We start from the raw sequence: 26,257 nt of genomic DNA on the forward strand, positions 1-26,257 counted from the left end.
TGGTAATCTTTTATATTGGTAAAGTTGTTTATAGGACCATTTCTCAGTGTCTTTGGTTTTTTAATCAATAGTTTTTCAGTAATAACTTAATATTTAACATATCACTCAATTTTAATCACAAAAAGAGAAAATCGCAACAATTTCTCGCAACTTTCACTTCCTCCCGCAATGTAATCGCAACAAAAACCTAAAACACCGCAACTTTCATCGCAATTTTTTGGAAACACCCCCCACCCCCCCCAACATCAGACATTTTAGCCTGCAACAATCACAAAAAAGGCCCGCGAAATCCTGGGGGGACTGGTATTACTTGACTTCATGGTCTCAGTATCGAAAATCTTGCACAAATATGCAACTTCCAACATAATTATCTGGATATTCAACAGATTTCAGCATTGGATGAATTTGTTTTGACCGCCGCCATATTGAATATACGTCGGACCCGTTCGTGTATTTACGCCGCCCCGTTTGTAGCGTCCCAAGCGAGTAAAACCTGATCCAAGTCTTTCGCTAGGTGGCGTCTTACGGTCTATGTACGAATATTCGAAAGAGACAAGAAAACATGGATAAGAAAAAAGAAAAATACATCTATTTTGTCATTCTTCGGCAGAAAGAGTACATTCACCTGAAAAAACTGATACCCCAAGTAATTAGTCATACTAGATTTACAACAACAACAACAACTACTGCAACATCAACTACTACAACAGCTGCTACTACTACTACTACCACCACTGCCACTACCACTGGTGACTACTACTACTATAGACCTACATCAAACTGAAAACAAGTTAATAAAATAAATTATAATTTACAAGGAGGAGATAATATAGATGTGATATATAGTGGCCTGTGGTTGAATTCCAAAATATTGCCACTGATTAAACAATATCTCAATATATTTGGTTGAAGCATTGATTTTTGTCATCAACATTGCTTCATATGGCTTCTAATACCAAAAAAAAAAAACAGAATTGAGAAGAAAAAAAACAGCCCCTGGGCTGCCCCAGCTGTTCATTGGGCTCGCTTCGCTCACTAGGTTCGCTTCAACTGAAGAATAATCACTGGGGCCCCCATTGTAGAAATGGGCCCCTGTTTTTTCCCAGGAGGGGCCCTGTGGGCCCCTTGACCTGCAAAACAATCTGAGTCTCTGTGTGTTGCTGTCATGAAATTTCAAATGAGCCAATATTTGGCATGAAATTTCAAAATGTCTCACTTTCGACATTTGATATGTTGTCTATGTTCTATTGTGAATACAATATCAGTTTTTGAGATTTGTAAATTATTGCATTCTGTTTTTATTTTCAATTTGTACTTTGTCCCAACTTTTTTAGAATCGGGGTTGTAATACAATAATATGATGTTTATTGTACAGCAGGTGTACATATTTACTGGGATTAAGGATTATAGATATTTTTGAGATAAAGTCTGACAGATTCAAAGAGATATATTCTAAGATTGCTGAGAACTTCTCAACAAACTTCTCACCAGCTCTTTAATTCATCCGTGTTACTGATCATAATAAGTCTAATCTAGAGAGCAGGCTATGATGGATGATTTTTTTTTTTCCGTCCAAACAATTCCCCCAACGTAGGCAGCCTCCTTCAAACCCAGACTCGAGGGAACACCAAACGTCTGAATAAGCTGTAGAGCTGCAAAGTTTTAGGGGTGCCAATAATTAGTGCTCGATATCGTCTCACTATGTTTAACATTGACAGCGTTATTGTTAAAATTGTCCTCGTGCAGACAGTGAAGCCGTGTCGTCCGATGAGCAACAACGCCGGGAAACTCTTCCATTACAGGATCACCGTGTCTCCGCCCACCAACTTCCTGGTGAGTCTCCGTCTTTCCGTTGTTCCTCTTATTTATTCCTCCGTCCTCCTTTCTTTTTCCTTTGACGCTGTTGTTTGTTCATGTCATCATTGCCATTATTAATGCTGAACTTTTATTCCTGAGCTAAATGTAAACCAGTGACTTTTATATTATTATTATTATGTCATTGTGTTTTAAACAATAGAACGACGTAAAAACTAATTTTTCTCACATTATTTGCTTCGATTTGAATTTTCTAAATGAGCTTTCGTTTAAAATTCCTTCATTTAGATACGTTGCTCTGTTTTCCTGTCAGTTCCTGGTTTTCTTACATTACCCACAGTGCTATTCAGCGACTCGCTGAAGAGGGAATTAGCCTAAAGGGAATGATGCAGTAGTACTTTAGTCTTTTACTCAGTCCAGCTCTTTCACCATCGCACTTGTCACGAACCAGCTGAGCCAAGTCTCTAATCTGATAATTGAATAAATTGGATTTCTAAGTGATTCTCTCTCTCTCTCTCGCTATCTCTCTCGCAGACGGACCGGCCGACGGTGATTGAATACGACGATCATGAGTATCTGTTTGAAGGATTTTCTCTCTTCTCACACACTCCTCTCACTAATGTAAGAACAGAAAGAATAATACCTATAAACAGAATAATCCTATAATCCCTAAAACAGAAGCACTGAGCACCGAGGATGTGAATGTACACGCATGGAATAGAACAGTATTTATGTCTACAGCATTTGGAAGACACCATTTTGTGACATGACTTGAATAGCTCCTTTGTTGTCAACTTGTAAAACAAACCCGTCGTCCTGTCAGAGAGGGGGCTTAGTGTTCGTCTGCGTTCTTAGGTAGGTCTCCAGGCAGTGGAGGACCGAGACTGAGCTAAGCTACAGTCATACTTGCAGGTTTGAGCATTTAGTCAATGGCCAGGGATCAGGGTTTGAACCCCAGGATGTGAGCAGTGTTACCAAATGCAATCTGCATATTCATAGTGCTCATTTGCATACCAAGTGACAAACTAGGTTCAATGAAGAAAGACTTTTTTGAAGACTCCGAAAAATTTTGAGTCTTCGTGGAATACATAATTTAAAAAAAAGAAGTCAAATGTTTTGCTCAAATTAAACATGAACGTGTTTACAAAATTGTAGTATTTCTATCAAGAGCACAGACAAAATGAAACAGCAGGAGGGTGGAGTTAGGAAACAGACACGAAGGGAACAGTCACGGAATATTTCACTTCTATTAGTGTAAATATCACCAAAAGGATTGTTTAAAACCAAGAAAAAGGAGTGTGAGGGTGAGACAGACAGTGGTGGTCAGTGATTGTTGTGAACAGTGGGACCAAACAGTGATTAGTTAATGGGAAGAATGGTGATTAGTGATCGGGAAGAATGGTGAGCAGTGATTGGTCGACAGGAAGACTGGTGATCAGTAGTGTTGTAGTACTTGAGATTGGTCTCATCTCGGAATTGAAAGCATTTTTGCTCGGTCTCGTCTCGATCTTAGACACAGAGGATTCATGATTTTATTTCAAGAACTGTCAAGATAAAAAAAATTTTATTCCATGGATGGTGAAACACAGAAAAGGAGTGTTGGATAAAGATGGTTAAGCTGATTAGCGTGTGTTTGTATGTTGTATGTGTCAGCTTGAGAAGTGTCTCTGGTTTGCCTGTTCCATGTTTTACCGTAAGTGTGTCATGCAGTGTTGGACTCGCACTGGTCTGGTCCTGGTCTTGTCTCGGTCTCGATACCCTCTGGTCTTGGTCATGACTCGTTCTTGTCCGCAACAGTGGTGATCAGTGATTGGTTCTGGTGAAGAATGATGGTCCATGATTAAAGATGAAGAACACAAGTGCACTTCCTGAATGGTGTTGAATGAATTCTGCTCTTCTGTTTTTCTCTCGTCGTCTCAGATCCCGTTGTGTAGAGTGATTCGCTTCAACATCGATTACACCATCCACTTCATCGAGGAGATGGCGCCTGAGGTCAGCCTGCACTCCACCACTACCACCATCTCTCCTCCCTTTCCTCCATGTGGTTATCATTTTCATTTTGCTCTGTGTGTGTGTGTGTGTGTGTGTGTGTGTGTGTGTGTGTGTGTGTGTGTGTGTGTGTGTGTGTGTGTAGAACTACTGTGTTAAAGGTCTGGAGCTTTTCTCTTCATACCTCTTCCAAGACATCCTGGAGCTGTACGACTGGAACCTCACAGGTACCCCCATGTTAAGCGCAGCTTGTTATATCATGTTACTGAGAAACTGCAAAGAAGCGTAAACTCCTCTGTCCTGAAGACGTCAGAAAGCGTAAAGTTACAGCTTAACTCTGGCACTGGAGACTCCTTCTGTAAATGTTAAATCTACATGTCCTTACAGAAAACATCACCGTATGAGGGACTTTTTAAAATCCGTCCCTGTGAATGAGCTGTTACTGTAGAAATTACAACGGATCAGAACGAGTGCATGAATATAAACCTGCACTACTGTCAGAGCTGCTGTTAGAGAGGATTAATCAACACCTGACAACCAATCAGAGTCCAGCACTGTGGTATAAACAATAATGACCGTTTATAGTACTAACCTGCAGAGTTCTGATGTTTCTCACAGGTCCAGAGGAAACGGAGTCTCCCACCTGCCAGAGGTTCCACTTCATGCCTCGCTTTGTGCGATTCTTACCAGGTGAGAACTTTCTTTCCTTCTCTCCTCCTTTCTTATTCTTCATTCCTTCTTTTCAGACTTCATGCTTTCTGGTCTTCTTTTATTCCCTGCAGTCATCTTTCCTTTCTTGCAGTTTTCCTTCCTTCTCTTAATTTTTTTTTGTTCTCCTTTCCTTCTTTCTTGCTCCCATGCTTCATTTCATCCCGTCTTTCCTTATTTCTGCTCATCCTCCTTTTGCTTCCAGACTTTTCCCCCCTGCTGGTCCTCTGGTCATGCTCTCTTCTGTCAGGACATCCTTTTGGTATTCTTTCTTTCCCTCTTTCTGGTCAGCTATCCTTCCTTCCTTCCAGATATTCTTCCCTCCGGTGAGCCTTGTCTTATTCCTTCCATTTTTCCCTTCCAGCTAGACTTCTTCTGGTGCCACCTTTCTCATCATGAACATCCTTCCTTCTGGTCATCCTCCCTCCTTTTCTGGACTCCTATCCTTCCATCTTCCAATTTTCTTTCTTGTCATCCTCCATTCCTTCCATCCTTCCAAACTTTCTTCCTTCTGGTAATCCTCTATCCATCTGGACCTTTTCTTCTGGCTGTTCTCCCTGCTTTCTGCACTCTCTTGCATCCATACTTCCTTTCTTTTCTTGCATTCTCAATCCTTTCCTTTCTTTGTTGCCAAGTGGACTTTTAGAAACGCGTTTTGTTGCTTGCATTGCTCCTCCTTTCCTTCCTTTCACCTTTGTGTCATTATTAAAAAATACGACTTTCTTTTGCTAGTTTTCCCTGACTGGTGTGTGTGTGTGTTTCAGATGGAGGTAAAGAGGTGTTGTCGATGCACCAGGTTCTGCTGTATCTGTTGTGCAGTAATAAACCGCTTGTTCCAGAGGAGGAGATCGCTAACATGCTACAGTGGGAGGAGCTTGAATGGCAGAAATATGCAGAGGAGTGTAAAGGAATGATTGTCACTAATCCCGGCATGGTACAGTACGCAAGTGGGAAATCCACTCACTCAGGATAAGATTGTTAGCTTGTCTTACTCACTGCAAATAGCATGTAGGTACATATAGCCTTCTAGTTAGCTCACGACCTTTTTCATAGCGTACGTAGCAGTTATAGAGCTAACACCATCATCCGACAGGCTAGCGTTAGTGACCAGGCAACTATGACCTGTACTGTGTGTGTGTGTAACAGAAACCCAGCTCGGTGAGGATAGACCAGTTGGATCGGGAACAGTTTAACCCGAATGTCATTACATTCCCGATCATTGTCCATTTTGGAATCCGTCCGGCTCAGCTCAGCTACGCTGGAGACCCTCAGTAAGTATATGTGTGTGTGTGTGTGTGTGTGTGTGTGAGAGAGAGAGAGAGAGAGAGAGAAACATTTGAGTGATCTTATATAACATCATAGTTAATGCTCACTCATACATGACGAGCCAGCTTGGTGACATCATGGTAACCGGTTTAATGCACAAACCTCCGCATGTCAGAGGTACGAGATTACAGATCCAATCTTAACTTATTGTATAAGGAACAAGAGCTATAACATGCATCAAATATTATCATAAACGGGTAGTTAAAGAAGAACTGAAGGCAATTTTTTTTAATCAAAATTCCATTTCTCATTTTATTAAATACAGGAACGCATGGTTTTCCCCAAAGCGTTTTAGCGTATCGGGCCCGATACGCTTGCTCTGCCTGCCGATACGCTTAGTCGCTTTAGTTAAAATCCGATACGCTTAGATTTATACCGATACGTTAAATTTCCTACCCACAAGTAACTAGATACATACAGTGGTGCTTGAAAGTTTGTGAACCCTTTAAAATTTTCTATATTTCTACATAAATATGACCTAAAACATCATCAGATTTTCACACAAGTCCTAAAAGTAGATAAAGAGAACCCAGTTAAACAAACGAGACAAAAATATTATACTTGGTCATTTATTTATTGAGGAAAATGAGCCAATATTACATATCTGTGAGTGGCAAAAGTATGTGAACCTCTAGGATTAGCAGTTAATTTGAAGGTGAAATTAGAATCAGGTGTTTCAATCAATGGGATGGCAGTCAGGTGTGAGTGGGCACCCTGTTTTATTTAAAGAACAGGGATCTATCAAAGTCTGGTCTTCATAACGTTTGTGGAAGTGTATCATGGCATGAACAAAGGAGATTTCTGAGGACCTCAGAAAAAGAGTTGTTGATGCTCATCAGGCTGGAAAAGGTTACAAAACCATCTTTAAGGAGTTTGGACTCCACCAATCCACAGTCAGACAGATTGTGTACAAATGGAGGAAATTCAAGACCATTGTTACCCACCCCAGGAGTGGTCGACCAACAAAGATCACTCCAAGAGCAAGGCGTGTAATAATCGGTGAGGTCACAAAGGACCCCAGGGTAATTTCTAAGCAACTGAAGGCCTCTCTCACATTGGCTAATGTTAATGTTCATGAGTCCACCATCAGGAGAACACTGAACAACAATGGTGTGCATGACAGGGTTGGAAGGAGAAAGCCACTGCTCTCCAAAAAGAACATTGCTGCTTGTCTGCAGTTTGCTAAAGATCACATGGACAAGCCAGAAGGCTATTGGAAAAATGTTTTGTGGACGGATGAGACCAAAATAGAACTTTTTGGTTTAAATGAGAAGTGTTATGTTTGGAGAAAGGAAAACACTGCATTCCAGCATAAGAACCTTATCCCATCTGTGAAACATGGTGGTGGTAGTATCATGGTTTGGGCCTGTTTTGCTGCATCTGGGCCAGGACAGCTTGCCGTCATTGATGGAACAATGAATTCTGAATTATACCACCGAATTCTAAAGGAAAATGTCAGGACATCAGTCCATGAACTGAATCTCAAGAGAAGGTGGGTCATGCAGCAAGACAATGACCCTTAGCACAAAAGTCATTCTACCAAAGAATGGTTAAAGAAGAATAAAGTTAATGTTTTGGAATGGCCAAATGGCCAAATTTCCAATTGAAATGTTGTGGAAGGACCTGAAGTGAGCAGTTCATGTGAGGGAAACCCACCACTATCCCAGATTTGAAGCTGTTCTGTACAGAGGAATTGGCTAAAATTCCTCCAAGCCGGTGTGCAGGACTGATCAACAGTTACCGGAAACATTTAGTTGCAGGTATTGCTGCACAAGGGGGTCACACCAAGTACTGAAAGCAAAGGTTCACATACTTTTGCCACTCACAGATATGTAATATTGGATCATTTTCCTCAATAAATAAATGACCAAGTATAATATTTTTGTCTCATTTGTTTAACTGGATTCTCTTTATCTACTTTTAGGACTTGTGTGAAAATCTGATGATGTTTTAGGTCATATTTATGCAGAAATGTAAAAAATTCTAAAGGGTTCACAAACTTTCAAGCACCACTGTAGGAGAGCAAATAACAGATCCATTTACATATTGATTGATATTTGTGTTAAACAAGCGGTCTTTTTTTCCCAATGTTTGTGTTGATTCTGTCAAAGTAATATGTCCGTGTGGTATGATGTAAACAAACTGTAATCTGTTGGCTACGTCAAGGTCACGTGTTCAAACCGTCCAATATGTCTGTGAAGATTCTCAGTCCAATAAAAATATCGAAAGAAAACGTCAGACATCCCGGAATTTTCCGATTCATTATAAGCGATCTCATTGGCTGCCGATGTTGTTCCCCACCAGACGGACAAAGCCGACTGATTGTAATAAGCTAGGATAAGACTTGCTGGACAATTTGATCCACATCAGCATGGATGACAGCAAGATGGACTATGAGATGGTCGCCCAGCATTGGGCCAAGCAAAAGCCAAGGAGAATTAATCTGCTTTAAAGGAGTAGAAAACTTAATTCATTAGTTTGGGTTTGCAGAAAGATTATGTACGTATAAACACTCTCAAGAAGTGAAGTTGTCCAAATGTGTCAAATATAGCATCATTTCAAATAATAATGATCAGCATTTTTGGCAGTGTGATGTCACTGGGATCCATTTAACAAAAGGCGGCTCTGGATTATTCTTTTGTTAAAGGCTCACAGTGACATCACACTGCCAAATATGCTTATCATTATTATTTGAAATTATGCTACATTTGACACTTATTAACACAATCTCTTCGTGAATGTTTTTATAAGTACATAATCTTTCTGCAAACTTAAATGTATGAATGAAGTTTTAATCTTAATCTAGTCCATTTAATAAAGTGCCAAAATTTAAACCTTATAATATGCAGTTGGCTTACTTTTCTTTTCAGTGTATCTTAGTTATACATATATTATGGTAATTGCATCAGAAACATTCTAAATCACTACAGTTCTAGTAATACAGCAACTTATTTTAAGGTGGCAGGTCTTAGGTTCAGATCCCTTTGTGATCAACAGGAGGTCATGATGATCGATTCTCTTCACTGGATTGCATAAGATGGAGCAAACCACTGTTCATATTTTCATGCACATTTTTGTTACAACACTACTTGATCATAAATAATTAAGGGATCCCCATAGATTTTCAATCTATCATATACCTAAGTAATCTATAACAAAACAGTTTAACTTGCATGTTGAACTTTAAGGTGAAATTTCAAATGTGTATACATTAATACTATTTAGGTCAGAAATCATTGAAACACTGGTAAAATCTATCCTATAATCATGGATCTAAAACCTCTTAGAGACCCTGAAAATGCACCTGAGAGCATCTATTTTCAAAAAATTTTCCAGGGGGGCATGCCCCCAGACCCCCCTAGTTTTGCTTCACGCCGTTGGCGCTCAATTGTCTGTGTTTTATCATGCCGGAATTTAGGACTTTAATTTTTTTCTGGGGAAAACATTGGGAATGCATTTTGATAGATATTTTGTCACTGCTATAGCAAGTTATGAGTGTTTGAAATATGCTCTGTAATATATCAGTCTGGGCGGCATGGTGGTGTAGTGGTTAGCGCCGTTGCCTCACAGCAAGAAGGTCCGGATTCGAGCCTCGTGGCCGGCGAGGGCCTTTCTGTGTGGAGTTTGCATGTTCTCCCCGTGTCCGCGTGGGTTTCCTCCGGGTGCTCCGGTTTCCCCCACAGTCCAAAGACATGCAGGTTAGGTTAACTGGTGGCTCTAAATTGACCGTAGGTGTGAATGTGAGTGTGAATGGTTGTCTGTGTCTATGTGTCAGCCCTGTGATGACCTGGCGACTTGTCCAGGGTGTACCCTGCCTTTCGCTCGTAGTCAGCTGGGATAGGATCCAGCTTGCCTGCGACCCTGTAGAACAGGATAAAGCAGCTAGAGATCATGAGATGAGATGAATATATCAGTCCATATGTCAAAGCAATGGACGTAAACGAGATTCGTTGAGACCTGTGCAAGACATTGTAGGACGGAAGTAAAACGTACAGTGGAAATCAAAGTGACCAACATCTGCCAACGTTGTCAAAAGACGCATGCACCCTGTTTCGAATGCTGATGTAATCAAGCCGGAAGTTTTGTTTGTTTTGATAGAAATCAGGAAAGTTTGGAAAAAGTAGGCAGTAATTTTCATTTAAACTCGTTTTTGTGCAATATTTCATTTGGAAAGCAGTTTTCAAAATGGCGGCACTGACACCTGGCTAACACTTTATGTTTCGAAGTCTCGCACAAGTCTCGTGAAGATCGCATGGATAAGCCATGCCTGCCGTGGACCATCTCATCTCATTATCTCTAGCCACTTTATCCTTCTACAGGGTCGCAGGCAAGCTGGATCCTATCCCAGCTGACTACGGGCGAAAGGCGGGGTACACCCTGGACAAGTCGCCAGGTCATCACAGGGCTGACACATAGACACAGACAACCATTCACACTCACATTCACACCTATGGTCAATTTAGAGTCACCAGTTAACCTAACCTGCATGTCTTTGGACTGTGGGGGAAACCGGAGCACCCGGAGGAAACCCACACGGACACGGGGAGAACATGCAAACTCCGCACAGAAAGGCCCTCGCCGGCCCCGGGGCTCGAACCCAGGACCTTCTTGCTGTGAGGCGACAGCGCTAACCACTACACCACCGTGCCGCCCTGCCGTGGACCAAATGAACTAAATTCAACATGGCTAAAAACCGAATAGGCCGATAAGTATAATATCTAATCGCAATTAGTTGCCAATACGAGTCACGATATAAGGTTACTAAAACCAAAAACGTAATTGAATAACATGTTAATTAAGAAATAAAGTAAGTTTAAAAATGACTTCAGTTCTCCTTTAAAGTGCATATTCTGGACCAATTTCGTGTTTTTTTTTTTTATTTGAAAGTATGTCCCTTTACACACTCATCCAGAAGGGTAATTTTGCACAAGGCCATCTGTCTACAGCAGAAAAAAATAAAATAACAAAACGCATCTGGAAAAATCCCAAGGGAGTTTGGAGCCAGATTGGTGACGTTATCTGCGGAAGCGCGAGCAGGCTGCGCGAGCTTTGCACGGTTTCAGTGCACAGCTTGTGTCGACCAAGCACTCCCATTTCTTTCTCATTGTCCGGTCTTTTGGAAAACGATGAGTACTAATCTCATCAAGATTGGTGTTGCTACACCCTCCTACGATACATCTGTTAACCATTTTAATAATTACGCGATAACGTTGAAGAAATTTGCAGAAAACCGCAAGGTCGTTTTCTGGTAAACAAACCAGTGCTGACGTAGGATTCAGAAGGAGGCGTCCCGCAGATGACGTCACGAAAACCAGTGTTTGCCGGGAAATTCAAATGGCAAGTTTTTTCAGTGGCGGACCAATTCGCCTCAAATGGCTTGATTTCAGCTGAATTTTTCTGGTATTGCGCAAGGTAAAAAAATTGCAGAGTATGCAGAATGTTACAGATATTTGACCAAAGTTTAATATAAAATAGGAGAATTACATTGATCTTGCTCCCGAATTTACCCGTGATATGCACTTTAAGCAGGTAAGAATGATGCGTGCACACACAATGCAAGAAAAGCTGAAGGCCAGCAGATGGCGATGTGAGCAAAGAAAAGAGACCGGAGTGTTTTTATTGATCCGTGTGTTTTATAATGTCTTGCATTAGAGATGCCATTAATAATTAATATGTGTGTGTGTGTGTGTGTGTGTGTTGGTTATAGTTTGAAGAAGAGATCAGGAGAGTGATGCCATACTATTTCAGCCTCAAAGTGCTCTGTGTGTGTGTGTGTGTGTGTGTGTGTGTGTGTGTGTGTGCGCGCGCGCACGTGCTCTGATCTAAGAATAGACAGCAGGCTTTGGCCTTCTGAGACAAGATAAACACAACCAGTGGCTCTTGAGTGAGTCGATACTGAGTGGGATTTTTTTTCCCCCAGTGTTTGTCACACTTGTTTGTTTGGGACATGTCTATTTATTTATTTGAGTAATTTTAGTGCAATATGGTGCAAGTGATAAGTGCGCACATGCTGTTCCGAGAAAAACTGTGGTAAGATTAATTAGGGCCTGGATTTCATCGAAATGTTGAAGTGATGTCCACTTAATATCTCATAATTGCAAGATTATTATTATTATTATTTTCACTTTATATCTTATTTTGACCTTTTTTTCACTTTTTTGACGATTATTTTCCAGATTTTTTTTTTATTTCAAGATGCCATTATTTCAATCTCATTGTTTCAAGATAAGTCGCTACTTCCAGTTATTTCAACTTAGATTGTAGAGTGCAAAATGTTATCAGAAAGTTAGTTTGAATGTTAGTTGTAATGTAGGACTCATTCTTATTGCGTGTGATGTAATTATTTCCACCACAATGCTGTTGGATTCTGATTGGTTGAAAGATCGTTTGCGGTGGATGCTAAAATGAGTCCAAGACGTAGATTAGGTTTATACTCATCATCTTTCTATTTGCTACTAAAGCTGATTCTGATCTCTGTGTGGTAGCCGTGAATAATCAATGAGTTTTTGCTGCTGAAGTAAATCACGGTCTTTATTTGAATTGGCACATGGGTAAGTTTTCAGTTTAGAGATACGGTTTTTCAAGGTTTTATAATTTAGTGAGGTATATAAAGTTTCTAAATCGTCAGTGAAGTGCTATCAAGGATTCTGTTATAATTTTTGCTTGATATAGTGTATTAAATGTAAAACAATAGATACCAAAGTGCACAGAACTGCACAGATGTTTATAATTAACACTAAATAACCTGGTATTAATGAATGATGCTGATGAGCTCCTGTTGTGTGTTTTCTGTGTGTGCGCATGCGCGTGTGTGCTCGCGCATGTTCCTGTTCGTTCAAATAGGCTCAGATGACAAATGTGTGGCCAGACACCAGAGACTTCATTATATTGTTCCGAGATACAGAGATTGAGAGAAAGAGAAACCAGTATAGAGTGTATCGTGATTGGCCAAGGGCAGTACAAAGTGTGTCCTGATTGACCGGGAACGGTACGGCGTGTCATGGTTGGCCAAGAGCGGTACGGTTCGTCCTGATCTGTTACTGCAGTAATGACAGGCCGTTTTTTAAAGTACTTGTCATAGTGTTATGTAATGTATCAAATTGAAAAATGTGAAGATCTGAATTGAAAACTTGTTTAATTTTGTAAATATGTCTTAAAAAATCAAAGTTACGAACATTTGAAAATCCAGTGTTTTACAGAATTTCCACTTCTGTCTGTTGTCCTGGTCACAAACCAGCAAACATTTTCCACTGGTTTAATTTTCTATTCATGAGAAAAAACCTCAATCAGAAATTAATAGACAAAAAAGCCAAAAACAGAGATTTAGAATTTTGAGTATCCAGGTAAGAATTACAGATAAAGGCTTCTTTTTGTACATCACAATTATGCACCTAGAAGGCTTAAAAGTAATACATCAATGAAATTGGTCCATCCTTTGTGTTTAAACGTAAAAGCCAGAATTTAGCGGGTATGTTCACTGTAAATTGTGGACACCAAGCATGACTACTGATGGTGGCACTCGAATGCACTGTGTATAAGAGGGTCAAACTTTTGTTAATTCTCTTCAAAACAGTCTTACTGATATTTATACAGCTTCTCATTTTTTCTCCGTGACAAAAAATTAGGAAAATCTTAATTTTTTTTTTTTGGAAGGATACAAAATTTTCCTCAGTGATCCGATCTTTTGCGGGCACTAGACAGCAAAGTGCTAAGCTAATTTTATTGGAAAAATCAAGTCAACATGAGAGATTTGACTAGTAGGTGGGAATCACGGGTTTCAAGCTTGATTGAACCAACAGTGTGCGAGCTGGAAGCGGCAACAAAGCACACGGACTGGTGACAAACATCACTAAAAAAAAAACAAGATGGCGGCGTCCGTGAATTTGGTGTATTGCATTACACAATGTTAAAAAAAAATTGCTTAAAGTCAAAACTCATCACAACACTGCACAAAATTAACAATATATTCTATAAATGTTATTTATTCTTGAATTGATGCTAATTTCATGTAGACTAAACGCTTTTAGATGTCTTTAAAGGCCAAACGAAAACATGTTGTTCTCCCATCCAAACATATGGGAGGTTCATCAGCGCACTGTCAAGGCTAGTTACAGCAGCGGTGTTCCTCAGGGCTCACTGCTTGGCCCCCTCATTTCTTACAGATATTTAACGATATTTAATGATTGTTTTTAAAAGTGTACACTCGATATACTGGAATTTAAAATTATAAAGTTACTGACAAACAGTATTAGATCCTCCTGAAATATGTTTGTGTGTGAAATGTATGAATCGTGTGTTTAACGAATCCCGATGTGAATGCCTGCAGATATCAGAAACTGTGGAAAAGCTACGTGAAGCTGCGCCACCTGCTGGCCAACAGCCCCAAAGTGAAACAGATCGACAAGCAGAAGCTCACACAGAGAGAGGTAGGTTATGTCCTGTGTGTGTGTGTGCGTGCGTACGCACACACACGTTAGTTTAGTTTATTCCAAACCCATAATGACCTGCTGCTGTTCTGACCTTCTCTTACACACAACCTCATTAGAGGGATTCTGTGTGTGCGTGTTCTGGCTGATGTGCTAAGTCGACCTGAAACCTAGCAACTGATGCAGCCCTTGAAGTTTTCAGCTGTGCCGCTAGTCATTAGCACTAAGCTAGCGAGACGATAAGGTGTGCCCCTCCCCTCATCAAAGAGAGCTGATGTTTGCTTGCACTCATTTCTGCTACTCGTTCTTCTTCATACTCCATGCACGCGCGCGCGCGCACACACACACACACACACACACTAGTTGTTGTCTCCAGAGGTCCTGTGAGTGTGTGTGTGTGTGTGTGTGTGTGTGTGTGGGGTGGTTTGTTTTTGTTTTTTGTTTTTTTTGATGCCTCAGACTTGTATTCCTGTCTCTGTTCTGATTCCTTAACCCAAGTCTCGGTCCTGAGACTCATGGGTAATTTCCACACTCTCACTGACAGCCGGCATGAACAAACAGAATGAGTGACTGAAGGAAGTGTGACAGCGAGGTCAGAGGTGTGGGAGAGCAAGATTTTGAAATTGTGCCACTTCTTTGGTAGAAAAAAACACTATTTGTGGAAGACCATGTGAGAGGCTACTGGTTTTCTCATTTCTTTGTACTTGTATACAATTGTATAAAATAATTTTCAACTACTTTATATTATTCCCTGAGATGCTTTTGTAAAGTTTGCGAGTTTTTTACTGGAAATAAAGAGAACCAAGATGGGTTTTTTTCCTCCTCTCATGCAGTTTAGTCTGGGATAAAACCTCTTGTGATAAAACAGGCTGTTTTTGGGGATGTGCCTTTTAAATTTAAATATGCAAATAGCTTCACTCTGATTGGCTAATTGAATCCATGGGTGTGGATTTTATTTTATTTTTTTTAAATTGGTGGGATAAATTACTGGGAATTTTTACATTTTGATTAGAATTTAGTGGCTGAATTCCAAACTGCTACGTGTGTACAAGTGCACTATGTACAGCGTATAAACTATTTTTGTAGTGTGCTTGTCAAGGGAACACAGGGCAATTTGGAACTCTCCTAAATGACCAAAAGAACACCTAGCATAATTATTTTTAGAAAGACATTTCCCTCATCTGCAGTTTTGCCATGGACAGTTGGTATTGATTCCTCTTTTAGGAGCAATTTTGTTGCTGTTCCTGTGTTCTGCTGTCCCAAGATAGTAAAGCAGTCAGACGCAAAGTGGTTACCACACACAAACAGGTGCTTACGAGAAAAAAATGGCACATCTTTTGCAAAAGGGGTTCTCAAGCTGTGGGAGGAGATACCCAGATAAGGGGATGGTATAATTCTAATGAGCTCCCTTTGTGACTTAGAAAGTGGAGCCAAATCTGAACTTCTTGTTGAAGCACATATTTTCTAAAATAGGCAGAACAAAAGAAAATGACTGGGTATCTTATTTCAGAGTGTGTGGGTTGGTAGGCTCCAGATACCCACATGTTTATGCACAAGTACTGAAAAAGTGAGCTTTTCATGGCAGGTCCCCTTTTAAAGAATCGGAAGTTTTATAATCAAATTAATTGTCATGTAAACGATTGCATGAGTGATGGTTTGGGGCTATAGCGTAGGTTCATGGCATCAGGAATTTAACACATTTTAACCTAAAACCTGTTTGGCTCTGCCAGGAGGTTACCACTTGACCATAGATGTTAGTGTTGTCCATCATCTCTGTGATGATGATGATTCCATCATAGCAATCTATATTAGTGTCTGTGAGAATGTTTATGGCTGATCAACCTGATCTTCGCAAAGCATACATGGCTGCGGACGTCACACACGAGATATCTCTTGGGGGTTGTGGTTCACGCTGGCGCTGCTGGTCATGGCGAGTAAGCCTCTTCGCATGCGATGTTTCCCTGCGTTCCACTTCAAAAACTGCGATGCCAGAGCTTACTACATTACGCCACAGTGCATGGTTGGTAGCTGTTTCTTCCCATATTTGGTGATTGGTCTTGCAAAGCTTTAGATGGCACTTGAGATTGTCCTTGTAGCGCTTTCTCTGTCCGCCTTGAGTTTGTTTGCCATTGCTAAGTTTAGAATAGAAAACACACTTGGGTTTGATAGTTTGGCATGCAGACTAGGTGACCTGACCAGCGAAGTTGAGACTTTATAATATTTGACTCAATACTCATAGAATTTGCATGAGGCAGGACATCTACATCAGGTTTGTGATCTTGCCAGCGGATGCCTAAGAGTAAATGCAACTTGCGTTGGTGAAAGCATTTCAGATCCTTGATGTGGTTGCGGTAGGTGGTTCAGATTTCACATCCATACAGTAGGGAGCTGAGAATGACTGCATTATAAACCTTCAACTTTGTAGATAGTTTTAGTCCTCTCTCATCAAAGACATGTTGTCGAAATTGCCCAAATGCTACACTTGCTTTATTGATTCTACTACTAACCTTTTTATCTTTACCTTTTTAGTCCTGGGTATAACTTTAAACTGCAACCGGTGGTGAGTCTCCGGTCTGGGAGGACTTGAGTATTGGGTAAAGTGGAGTTATCCCTTAATCACCATGGCTCCCAGGTCCACTCTGACCCAGAGTGGTAGCACCTGCCTGGGTTCCAGCTATGGTTTAAATAGTACATCACCAATAAGGCGCTGGCAGCAGGGCGCTTTTCAGTGCAATGTGGCAGATGAACCCAACAGGGTCAATGGCACAACACCAGATGGCATGTGGAAGAGCCACAAAAATGGCCAATGGATGGCATCGCTCAGCAAGTCAGTTGTCACTGCAGGGCAACTTCCATACCCGTCAGGCCTGTGGCATTTTTGTGTATCACTTGGCATCAGGTCTGGAGGTCCAGAAAGACAACACAGTGGGGGCATGACATTGTTTGTCTTACCTTACTGTGCAAGGCACTTCATTAGGAGCATAGGAAAGCCTTGTGGTGATGGAGTAAATGCGATGGCAGCAGGTCTGAGAAGCTGGAAGTTGCTAGCAGGAACTTTACACACAGGCGGCTTGCATTTGATGGTTGCAGCCTAGCTGAAGTGCTGGGTAACAGCGGGCTGAGGCAGCAGTGTGGGTGTGTCCAGGCAGCCCTATTTAGGGAGAGCACTGCCTGTCCTGGAAAGGGAAGCCCCTAGAAAAGGTGGGGTAAAGAAAACGTACCTAGTCCTTGCCTGGCTGACTTACCACGGCCAGTGGGTCTCCATACTAGTGGTAGAAAGAAGAAGAATATGAAATTGATAGTTGGGACTTGGAATGTCTGCACCATGTTGGACAATGATAAGAGACCTGAGCGTAGAACAGCTCTGATCATGAGGAAACTAGATCGCTACAGCATCAGCATTGCTGCACTCCAAGAGACAAGGTTTGAAAGCCAAGGACAAGTGCAAGAGAGCGAATACACCTTCTTCTGGAGGGGGAATGCAGACAGAAGAAAAAACGCAGGAGTCGCTTTTGCCGTTTCTAATAAAATAGCTGGCAAACTGCCATCACTACCAGTGGGAATATCTGAGTGAATCATTAGTTTACGTCTACCCACAGGGAACAATCATTATCTAAACCTGATCAATGTGTATGCACCTACCATGACCTGATGAAGAAAAAGAAGCCTTCTATCACGAATTAGCTGATGTGATGAACAGTGTACCTCAAGTAGAGAAGGTTCTGCTCCTGGGAGATTTCAGTGCAGGAGTAGGAAATGATCATGTAACAAAGGAAGGTACTATTGGGAAATTTTTAAAGGGCAATAGGAACACCAGTGGTGAACTCATGCTCAACTTTTGTAGTCAACGTGAACCATGCATGACATACCTATTTTCACTAACCAGGCAAAAATTACTTCATCTGGTGCCACCCAAGGTCTAAACACTTACATCTCCTTGATTATGTTGTGACCCGCAGATCCAACATGAAAGAGATTCTGTCAACGAAGCTGAATGCTCAACAGACCACTATATGGTCCAATCAAAGCTGAGACTCAGACTTGTATTTCCTAGAAGCAAGAGAGCAGCCTACTCAACAAATAAGAAACTAGAACATAGACAAGTTGAAGAATAATGAGACATGGTGCAAATTCAAAATAGCTATTACAACTGCTCTACAGGAAAATGCCCCTGATCAAGAAGACACAGAAAATGTTAAACACATGTGGCAATGGCTGAAAGATATTATGTACACAACTGCAAGTGATATACTTGGACAGCAGAAGAAAAGTACACCAGACTGGTTTCAAGAACAGGCTGATTCTATCCAAGCTTTGTTTGAAGAAAAATGCAAAATTTATAACCTATGTCTAAAAGAGAACTCCGATAGAAGCATGAAAGCTTTCAAAGATATTAAAGCAAAAGTGCAACAAGAAATTAGAGCCATGAAAGACAGATGATGGTGCAAAAAAGCTGAGGAACTACAGGAACTGGCAGACATGGATAGAAAAAAGCTTGGATAGAATCAGCCTGTTCTTGAAACCAGTCTGGTGTACTTTTCTTCTGCTGTCCAAGTATATCACTTGCAGTTGTGTACATAATATCTTTCAGCCATTGCCACATGTGCTTAACGTTTTCTGTGTCTTCTTGATCAGGGGCATTTTCCTGTAGAGCAGGACTACCATGGATTATTTGCCGGACTGAAGACTCTATGGAGCAAGAAGCAATGTAGTGGCACCAATGAAAAGTGCTGATGGAAGTATACTCCACACAAATCTGGAATACATAAAAAGAAGGTGGAAGGAGCATTTCATCAATCTCCTAAACCAGCAAGGGTCAGCCAATCTTGAGGCATGTTGCTGGCTTGAGAGGAGACCAAGAAGAGAAGATCTGTGTGTACCCATCATATCAGAGGAGCTTGAGAAAGCACTCAAGGATACTAGATGTGGCAAAGCACCAGGCCAAGACAGCATCCCAGCTGACGTGTTGAAGCGAGGCAGCCCCAGCCTAACAGCTGCATTCTTAAAACTGTACAATGCATTTTGGGAGAACATGTCTCTTCCCTGAGACTTCAAAGATGCAGTAATTGTGACCATCTTCAAAAACAAAGAAGAAAATCTGGAAATCATCATGGCACATCTCTGCTCTCCATTGCAGGCAAGATTCTGGCTAAGACAGTTCTAAACCGAATTAAAAATATCTCAGAAGATGTACTTCCAGAAAGTCAGTGTAGTTTCAAGGCTGGCAGATCTACCTCAGATATGATCTTTACCCTGAGACAACTCCAAGAGAAAGCCAATGAGCAATGTCAGTCTCTATTGAGGTTTTTCACCCACGTGACCAAGTCATGTGACGCTGCCATTTTGGACGTCACGGCTCGAATCAGTTTGAATGCGAGGAAGGCGACAAACGAAAAATATAAAAGAAAAAGGAGCGAGATGCAGAAAACACCTTCACTATCCAGCGACGTAGGGCATTTACAGGGCGAGCAGAGGGAGAGGTATTTGCAAAAATTGAGGTTAGCAGGCTTAGAGAACGACGTTTACCTGCTTCCACCAGGATTGTTCACTGACGTACGGAAGTACACGAAGCCCTCGTCTTTACCTGACTTCGGCCCACATGATCTGTATACCTATGTCGTTAAAAACCCATCGCCATACACAGGTATTGATCTGAAAGCGTACAAGAGTTTGGATGCCTACAAATATTTTGTGTCAGGCTGGGTAACATGCCTACATCAGTGGGTCGTCCCTGGAGCCGGTGGTCGCCATCTTATTACAGCTAAGGTTTGTTCACATTTTCATTTACTTTCGGTCCTCAGGATAAACAAAATGTTATTAAATGTCATTGAAATAACTTCTTAGTGTGTTGAGACATGGCCCGTTATAAATTTGCTGTTACCAGGCAATGACCAAGAACTCTTTATTATTAGGGTCGGTGTCTGCGTTGTAGCAGTGTACTAGCAGCTAGCTGTTAGCACTAGCTAATGTCAACAACATCATAGCTGGTATGTTACTGTAGCAATGTTTACGTTCAGTCATTTGGATGACTGTTAAAACCTTTCAGTCTCAAGTTTTTCCTTTACTGTATTTACTAGTTTACTGTAATTATGATCCGGCAGCTATTTACACCGGATCCAGTGTAAATAGCTGCCGGAGCGCGCTCCGGCTTGCTCCCCCTCAAATTAAGCAGCGCGCTCCGGCTTGCTCCCGGAGCACTCCGGGAGCAAGTCGGAGCGCGCTGCTTAATTTGAGGGGGAGCAAGCCGGAGCGCGCTCCGGAACCTCGGCCGGAGCACTCCGGGAGCAAGCCGGAGCGCGCTGCTTAATTTGAGGGGGAGCAAGCCGGAGCACGCTCCGGCAGCTATTTACACTGGATCCGGTGTAAATAGCTGCCGGATCATAATTACAGTAAACTAGTAAATACAGTAAAGGAAAAACTTGAGACTGAAAGGTTTTAACAGTCATCCAAATGACTGAACGTAAACATTGCTACAGTAACATACTAGCTAGCTTGACCTTCAAAATGGCAGACACTGGGGCGTCACGTGACCCTGTGACGTCAGGTGAAAAACCTCAATACGTGGTCTTTGCAGACTTCTCAAAGGCCTTTGACACCATTGACCAAGAGACGCTTTGGAAAGTACTAGAAGTGTATGGTTGCCCAGAAAGACTGATACGACTCATTAAGCTCTTGCATGAGAATATGTCTGGGAAGGCTTCAGTCGGAGGAGACATTAGTGAAGCTTTTCCTGTCAATCATGGTGTCAAACAGGGATGTGTTCTTGCCCTGACATTGTTTATACTCTACTTTATAGCAGTCCTAGAGACAACGGGTATGAACCTAGATAAAGGAGTCTACATCAGGACTCGATCGGAAGGCAAACTCTTCAATCTTGCCAGACTCAAGTCCTCAACCAAAACTCTGCAAATTTGTGTGCGAGAGAACTGCTGTACATAGACAACTCTGCATTTGTAGCAACAGATTTGGATGACATGCAGGAAATTGTTGATCGCTTTGCATAGATACAACCCTCTTTGAATTGAAAATCAGTACCACAAAAACAGAACTCCTGTACCAACCCTCACCTGAGCCACAGGCAATGCCAAAGAATGTTGTTTTGGTAAATGGAAAGGCCAATTTATGCTGACAACCCAGTCCTCGCAGACGGCGTTGCAGATGGCGTCGCAGATGGCGTCTGCGTAGCCCCCCCACCTTCGCAGACGCTCTGCGCGCACCTCCCAAAAATTGTGACCACCGCAGAAGCTTCGCAGACAGCGTCGCAGACAAGAGGGCTCTGATTGGTCCACTCTACATCCGCTGTACACGCACTTCCACTTCCCTACTTTCCTGGTTTGGTTTGTTTTCACGACCGCCATTTTTAAAAACACAAGCGAAGATGGAGCAGCACGAAGAGCGGTTGATCGAGGAAGTGAGGAAGTACGTACATCTATACGACTCCAGTTCTAGTCATTATAAGTAACCGGAGGATAAACACTTCACTAACCACACCCACCAACTACTCCTAGCGATTTCGCGACTTCGTGCTCCCTTGCGTTGTGGCGGTGAATAACATCGTGCACGCCTATTATTCCCCTCTCAACGATAAATTACAACTGTCTGCGAAAAGCTACCTGTGAAAGCCTTGTCGCAAGAGCATGCAGAGGCCCGAACACCTCTTAGGAGTTCTGAGAGTTTCATCTACTTAGGCAGTGCAGTTACCAACACAAACTCCTCAGACGTGGAAGCAGACTGCCAGATTCAAGCTGCCACCAAAGCCTTCAGTGCATTACAAAAGCAACTATGGTCTTGCCATGACATCAAGAGAACCACCAAGTTGAAAGTATACAACGTCGCAGTCTTACCATCTCTGCTTTATGCCACTGAATGCATGATGCTCTACCGTAAACATTTCAAGAAACTGACTAGGCTACAACTCTGACACCTGCGTCAAATCCTTAAAATAAGATGGCAGGACAAGGTCCCCAATGTAGAAGTCCTCGGGTGAGTCAAAACAGTAAGTGTGGAAGCCCTTATCACGGCCTCCCAACCTTGTTGGACTGGACATATCTGGTGCATGCCTGACCCATGACTACCCAAAGCTGTTTTCCATGGAAAACTGAGCCGAGGAAAGAAGAGACAAGGAGGATAGAAACTGAAGTGCAAAAACATTTTGAAGAGGAACATGAAGATTGCCAGAGTTATCAATCAGACATGGGAAAGGGATGCCTTGGATAGAGCAACACGGCAAAGCATAGTTAAAAGCTCAGTGTCTGCATTTGAAGACAAGTGTCAAAGGGAGTATACAAGAGCTCACCAAACCAGACATTCCATAGCAGCCCGACCAGGCCATTCATGCCACCACTGCCAACGACTCTGTCACTCTGGTGTGGGCCTCGTGGCCCATCTGCGTTTCTGCACATCCTAATGAAGCAGTCATCATCGCTAGAGATGGACAGCCACTGACAACGGCGAACCTCTTTATCAACTGTAGCATTGTTGGATTGAATACTTCCCAAGTAGGTGACGCAATGGACAGTTTTAAGCCTTTCTCCATTGGTGGTGATTGATGGCTCACAATAAAGTTGACCTGGAGAGAGTTGATGCATGACCTCTGTCTTTTTCAAGCTTGCTGTGAGCCCAAAGCAAGAGACAGCAGAAGAAAACTGCTTCGCAAGATGTTGCAGATCCTCTTTGCTGTTGGTCATGAGCACCATGTCTTGCAAAGAGCAGTTCACGGATCAGCTCTTGCTTGACTTTGGTGATAGCCTGTAGACGATGAAGGTTGAAGATCTTGCCATCAAGATGGTACTTGATGTAAAACCCTTTGGTGGTGTTTTCGTCTTGGGTGACATCCATAAGGATGGCGGTAAGGTGTAGGCCAACCAGAAACTGGGCCAGAACGCAGCCTTGCTTTACCCCGTTGCATGTGTCTGCACTTTATGTTGTTTGTGCTGTTTATTGTCTTTTGTCATTACTGTCTGCACTGTTGCACTTTGTTGTTATATGTAGACTTGAGTACCATCCAGAGTGTTTCCCTATTCATGGAATTAAACACCTTGGTAAGATCGATAAATGCTGAGTACAGGCCCATGTTCTGCTCACGGCACTTCTCGTGAAGCTGGTGGCAGACAAAGATCATGTCGATGGTGCTACGGTCTGCCCTAAAAAACCGCACTGAGACTGTGGTCTGCATCTGCCAAGGTCTTGGTCAGCCTAGAGGAGAGGATTCTGGATAAGATCTTTCCTACCACAGAAAGCAAGGATATTCCATTGTAATTATCACAGTCCGAACGACTGCCCTTCTTAAACAGGGTAATGATATTGGTGTCTTCGAGGTCTTGGGGTATGCGCTCATCTTCCCAGATATTACAGATGAGCCAGTGGAGGCAGATTTGACCTCCGTGTTTCAGGATCTCGTTCAGGATGCCATCGGGTCCAAGAGCTCTGTTGTTACGGAGTGCATTGATTGCCAAGGCAACTTCCTACTCTGTAGGAGTTGATGCAATAGTCTGATGAATAGAGGCCTGTGGAAGCTTATCCACTGCAGCGAGGTCAATTAGTGGTTTGTGGTCAAAGAGATTTTCAAAATGTTTGGCCCAGCAGCTGAGGATTTCCTTCCTGCCAGAAATGAGGGTGTCACTGATGGATTTTTGCAGAGCAACAGAACGACGGGAAGGTCTGAATGCCCTCCTAGAAGTTACGTGAGTTGTTCAGGTTGGTTGCAGCTTGGATATCGTCAGCCATTTTCTCCCACCAGGCATGCCTAATAGTGCGAAGCTTGGTTTGAGCTTTGCTATGGAGCTGAGTAAAGTGCTATTTCTTTTGGGGACAGTTCTTATTATTTAGCCAGTCATGGAAGGCAGCACATTTCTCCTCCAAGATGGCCTGAATAGCAGAGTCATTATTGTCAAACCAGTCTTTATGATGGCACTTTGCAAAGCCAGTGGTGTTCACAGCTGTTTCATAGACTTCTATGCAGAAGTCATTCCAATTGGTATTGAAGTTGTTCGGGATGTCGAGGCTTTCAGGCTGTGATAAAACTTCTGCAAGGCTATCAGCAAGTAGTTTCCTGTTCTCGATGTCTTTTAGGCTAGAGATGTTTAAGCGTTCTAGCGTTGATCCCTGCCTTTTCCGACGTGGTGCAACATGAATGTTGAGCTCTAAATGGATAAGTATGTGGTCTGTCCAGCATTCAGCACCACGGTAAGTGCTTGTGATATTGACATCTTGTATATCCCTCTGTCTGGTGATGACATGATCGATCAGGTGCCAGTGAGCTGACCTCGGATGTTGCCAGGAGGTTTTATATTTGGCATGCAGTCTAAATATCATATTAGTTATGGTAAGTTGATGCTTGGAGCCAAGCAGCCTTGACCAGAGATATACAGAAACAATTAATGGTACACACAATATTTGTTAGTGACATTTATTCAAACCTGGTGAAATCAAAGAGAACGTCAACATGCATGAACTTAAGAATATAAAGGAGCTTAAGCAGAACACACACACACACACACACACACACAGATGAAAGAGAAAATCACAGTGTGTCATGTACGACTGTGTAGGTGGCAGTGCTGCAGGGGATTGGAGTGTGAACAGCACAGATCATCATTCTGCATCGGGCTAAAATTACACCCTGAACCTGTTAGCAGTTGATGAACACATGAATCTGGAATGATTGACAGTTATGTAGGTATTTTGAACTCTTCGAAGCCCCACCCCCTTCCACACATCTTACATTCGCCCCGTACAATACACAAACTCTGTGTGTGTGTGTACAGGAAGCTCTGCAAAAGATCAGGCAGAAGAACACGATGAGGAGGGAAGTGACGGTAGAACTCAGCAGCCAAGGCTTCTGGAAAACCGGGATACGATCTGACGTCTGCCAGGTGTACTCTCACACACTTCCTGTACATCATTCCAATCTGTTAGTGTGTCTAAGATCAGTGTGCTACTCCAGCGTTCCTGCATAACACAGCTTCGGCTAATGCCGAAAAGATATCTCTCTCTCTCTCTCTCTCTCTCTCTCTCACACACACACACACACACACACACTAACTAATGCCTAGAGAACCTAGACCAACTGAAAAATGAAAGAGACAGAAATCCAATGCTTGTCTTTTTCTGAAAAATAATGTGTGTCAAAATGAAAAGTGTGTGTGTGTTTGTTTCACACTTGGATCTATCGCTCCATTAGAAGGCCTCTTAATAAATAATGAAGAGCTGATTGAATTCTCTCTTCTGTCTTGTTTTCGATTGTCTGTCTGCTCAGTAATCCTTCTGCGTGTGTGTGTGTGTGTGTGTGTGTGTGTGTGTGTGTGTGTGTGTGTGTGTGTGTGTGATACAGCATGCGATGATGCTCCCGGTTCTGACCCACCACATTCGGTACCACCAGTGTCTGATGCACCTGGATAAGCTGATAGGTTACATGTTTAAAGAGCGATGCCTCCTGCAGGTGAACACACACTTTTAACTTGTTTGCTTTTTCATTTTTATTTCTTCCTCTCTGTTCCGTTCATCTGTTTTCATTCTTGTTCCCTTCCTTCCTCTTTTAGTCCTCGTTTCTTTCTTGGTTTAATATTAGTTCCTTGTTTCCTTCCTCATTTTCCTCCTTCCTTTTGTTTTATTCCTTTATTCCCTCCATCTTTCCTTCCATATTTCCCTCTTTCCTCGTTTCCTTCTTCACGTTCTCATTTCCTTCCTCACTTCCCTCCTTCCTCGTTTCGTTCCTCATTTCCTTCACTTCCCTCTTTCCATCTGTCCTTCCTCACTTCCCTCTTTCCTTATTTCCTTGCTTGTTTTGGGGGGCCAAGCAGCGAAGCTGCGAAGGCACCCATAGTGTTTCTACTGTTTCCTATTATTATTCAACGTTCTTCCGCCTCTGCAAGTCTATGGCAGCCCATAGAACCGTCTGGTAAAAAATTGTGAAATTTTGCACACTGATTCTAGACAGTCTCAACATTACTCTCAGCAAATTTCAGGCCTCTCCTTTAAAACCTCTAGCGCCA

At 42.2% G+C, this 26,257-nt stretch overlaps 1 protein-coding gene across 3 annotated transcripts in view; it reads left to right on the forward strand.

Annotated features, from left to right (window-relative positions):
• The window catches only part of drosha (drosha ribonuclease III), a 112,858-nt gene that overhangs the window by 11,843 nt on the left and 74,758 nt on the right, over positions 1-26,257 (forward strand). For all 3 annotated transcript variants that reach the window (XM_060939317.1, XM_060939318.1, XM_060939319.1), the window contains 10 exons: positions 1,747-1,833; positions 2,350-2,436; positions 3,736-3,807; positions 3,950-4,031; positions 4,423-4,494; positions 5,277-5,446; positions 5,659-5,783; positions 14,165-14,264; positions 25,031-25,138; positions 25,597-25,704. In XM_060939317.1, coding sequence (XP_060795300.1) covers positions 1,747-1,833; positions 2,350-2,436; positions 3,736-3,807; positions 3,950-4,031; positions 4,423-4,494; positions 5,277-5,446; positions 5,659-5,783; positions 14,165-14,264; positions 25,031-25,138; positions 25,597-25,704 — 1,011 coding nt within the window. The remainder of the gene's footprint in view (positions 1-1,746; positions 1,834-2,349; positions 2,437-3,735; positions 3,808-3,949; positions 4,032-4,422; positions 4,495-5,276; positions 5,447-5,658; positions 5,784-14,164; positions 14,265-25,030; positions 25,139-25,596; positions 25,705-26,257) is intronic.

Source organism: Neoarius graeffei, chromosome 14 (genome assembly GCF_027579695.1).
Source record: "Neoarius graeffei isolate fNeoGra1 chromosome 14, fNeoGra1.pri, whole genome shotgun sequence".
In the NCBI taxonomy this organism is placed as follows: domain Eukaryota; kingdom Metazoa; phylum Chordata; class Actinopteri; order Siluriformes; family Ariidae; genus Neoarius; species Neoarius graeffei.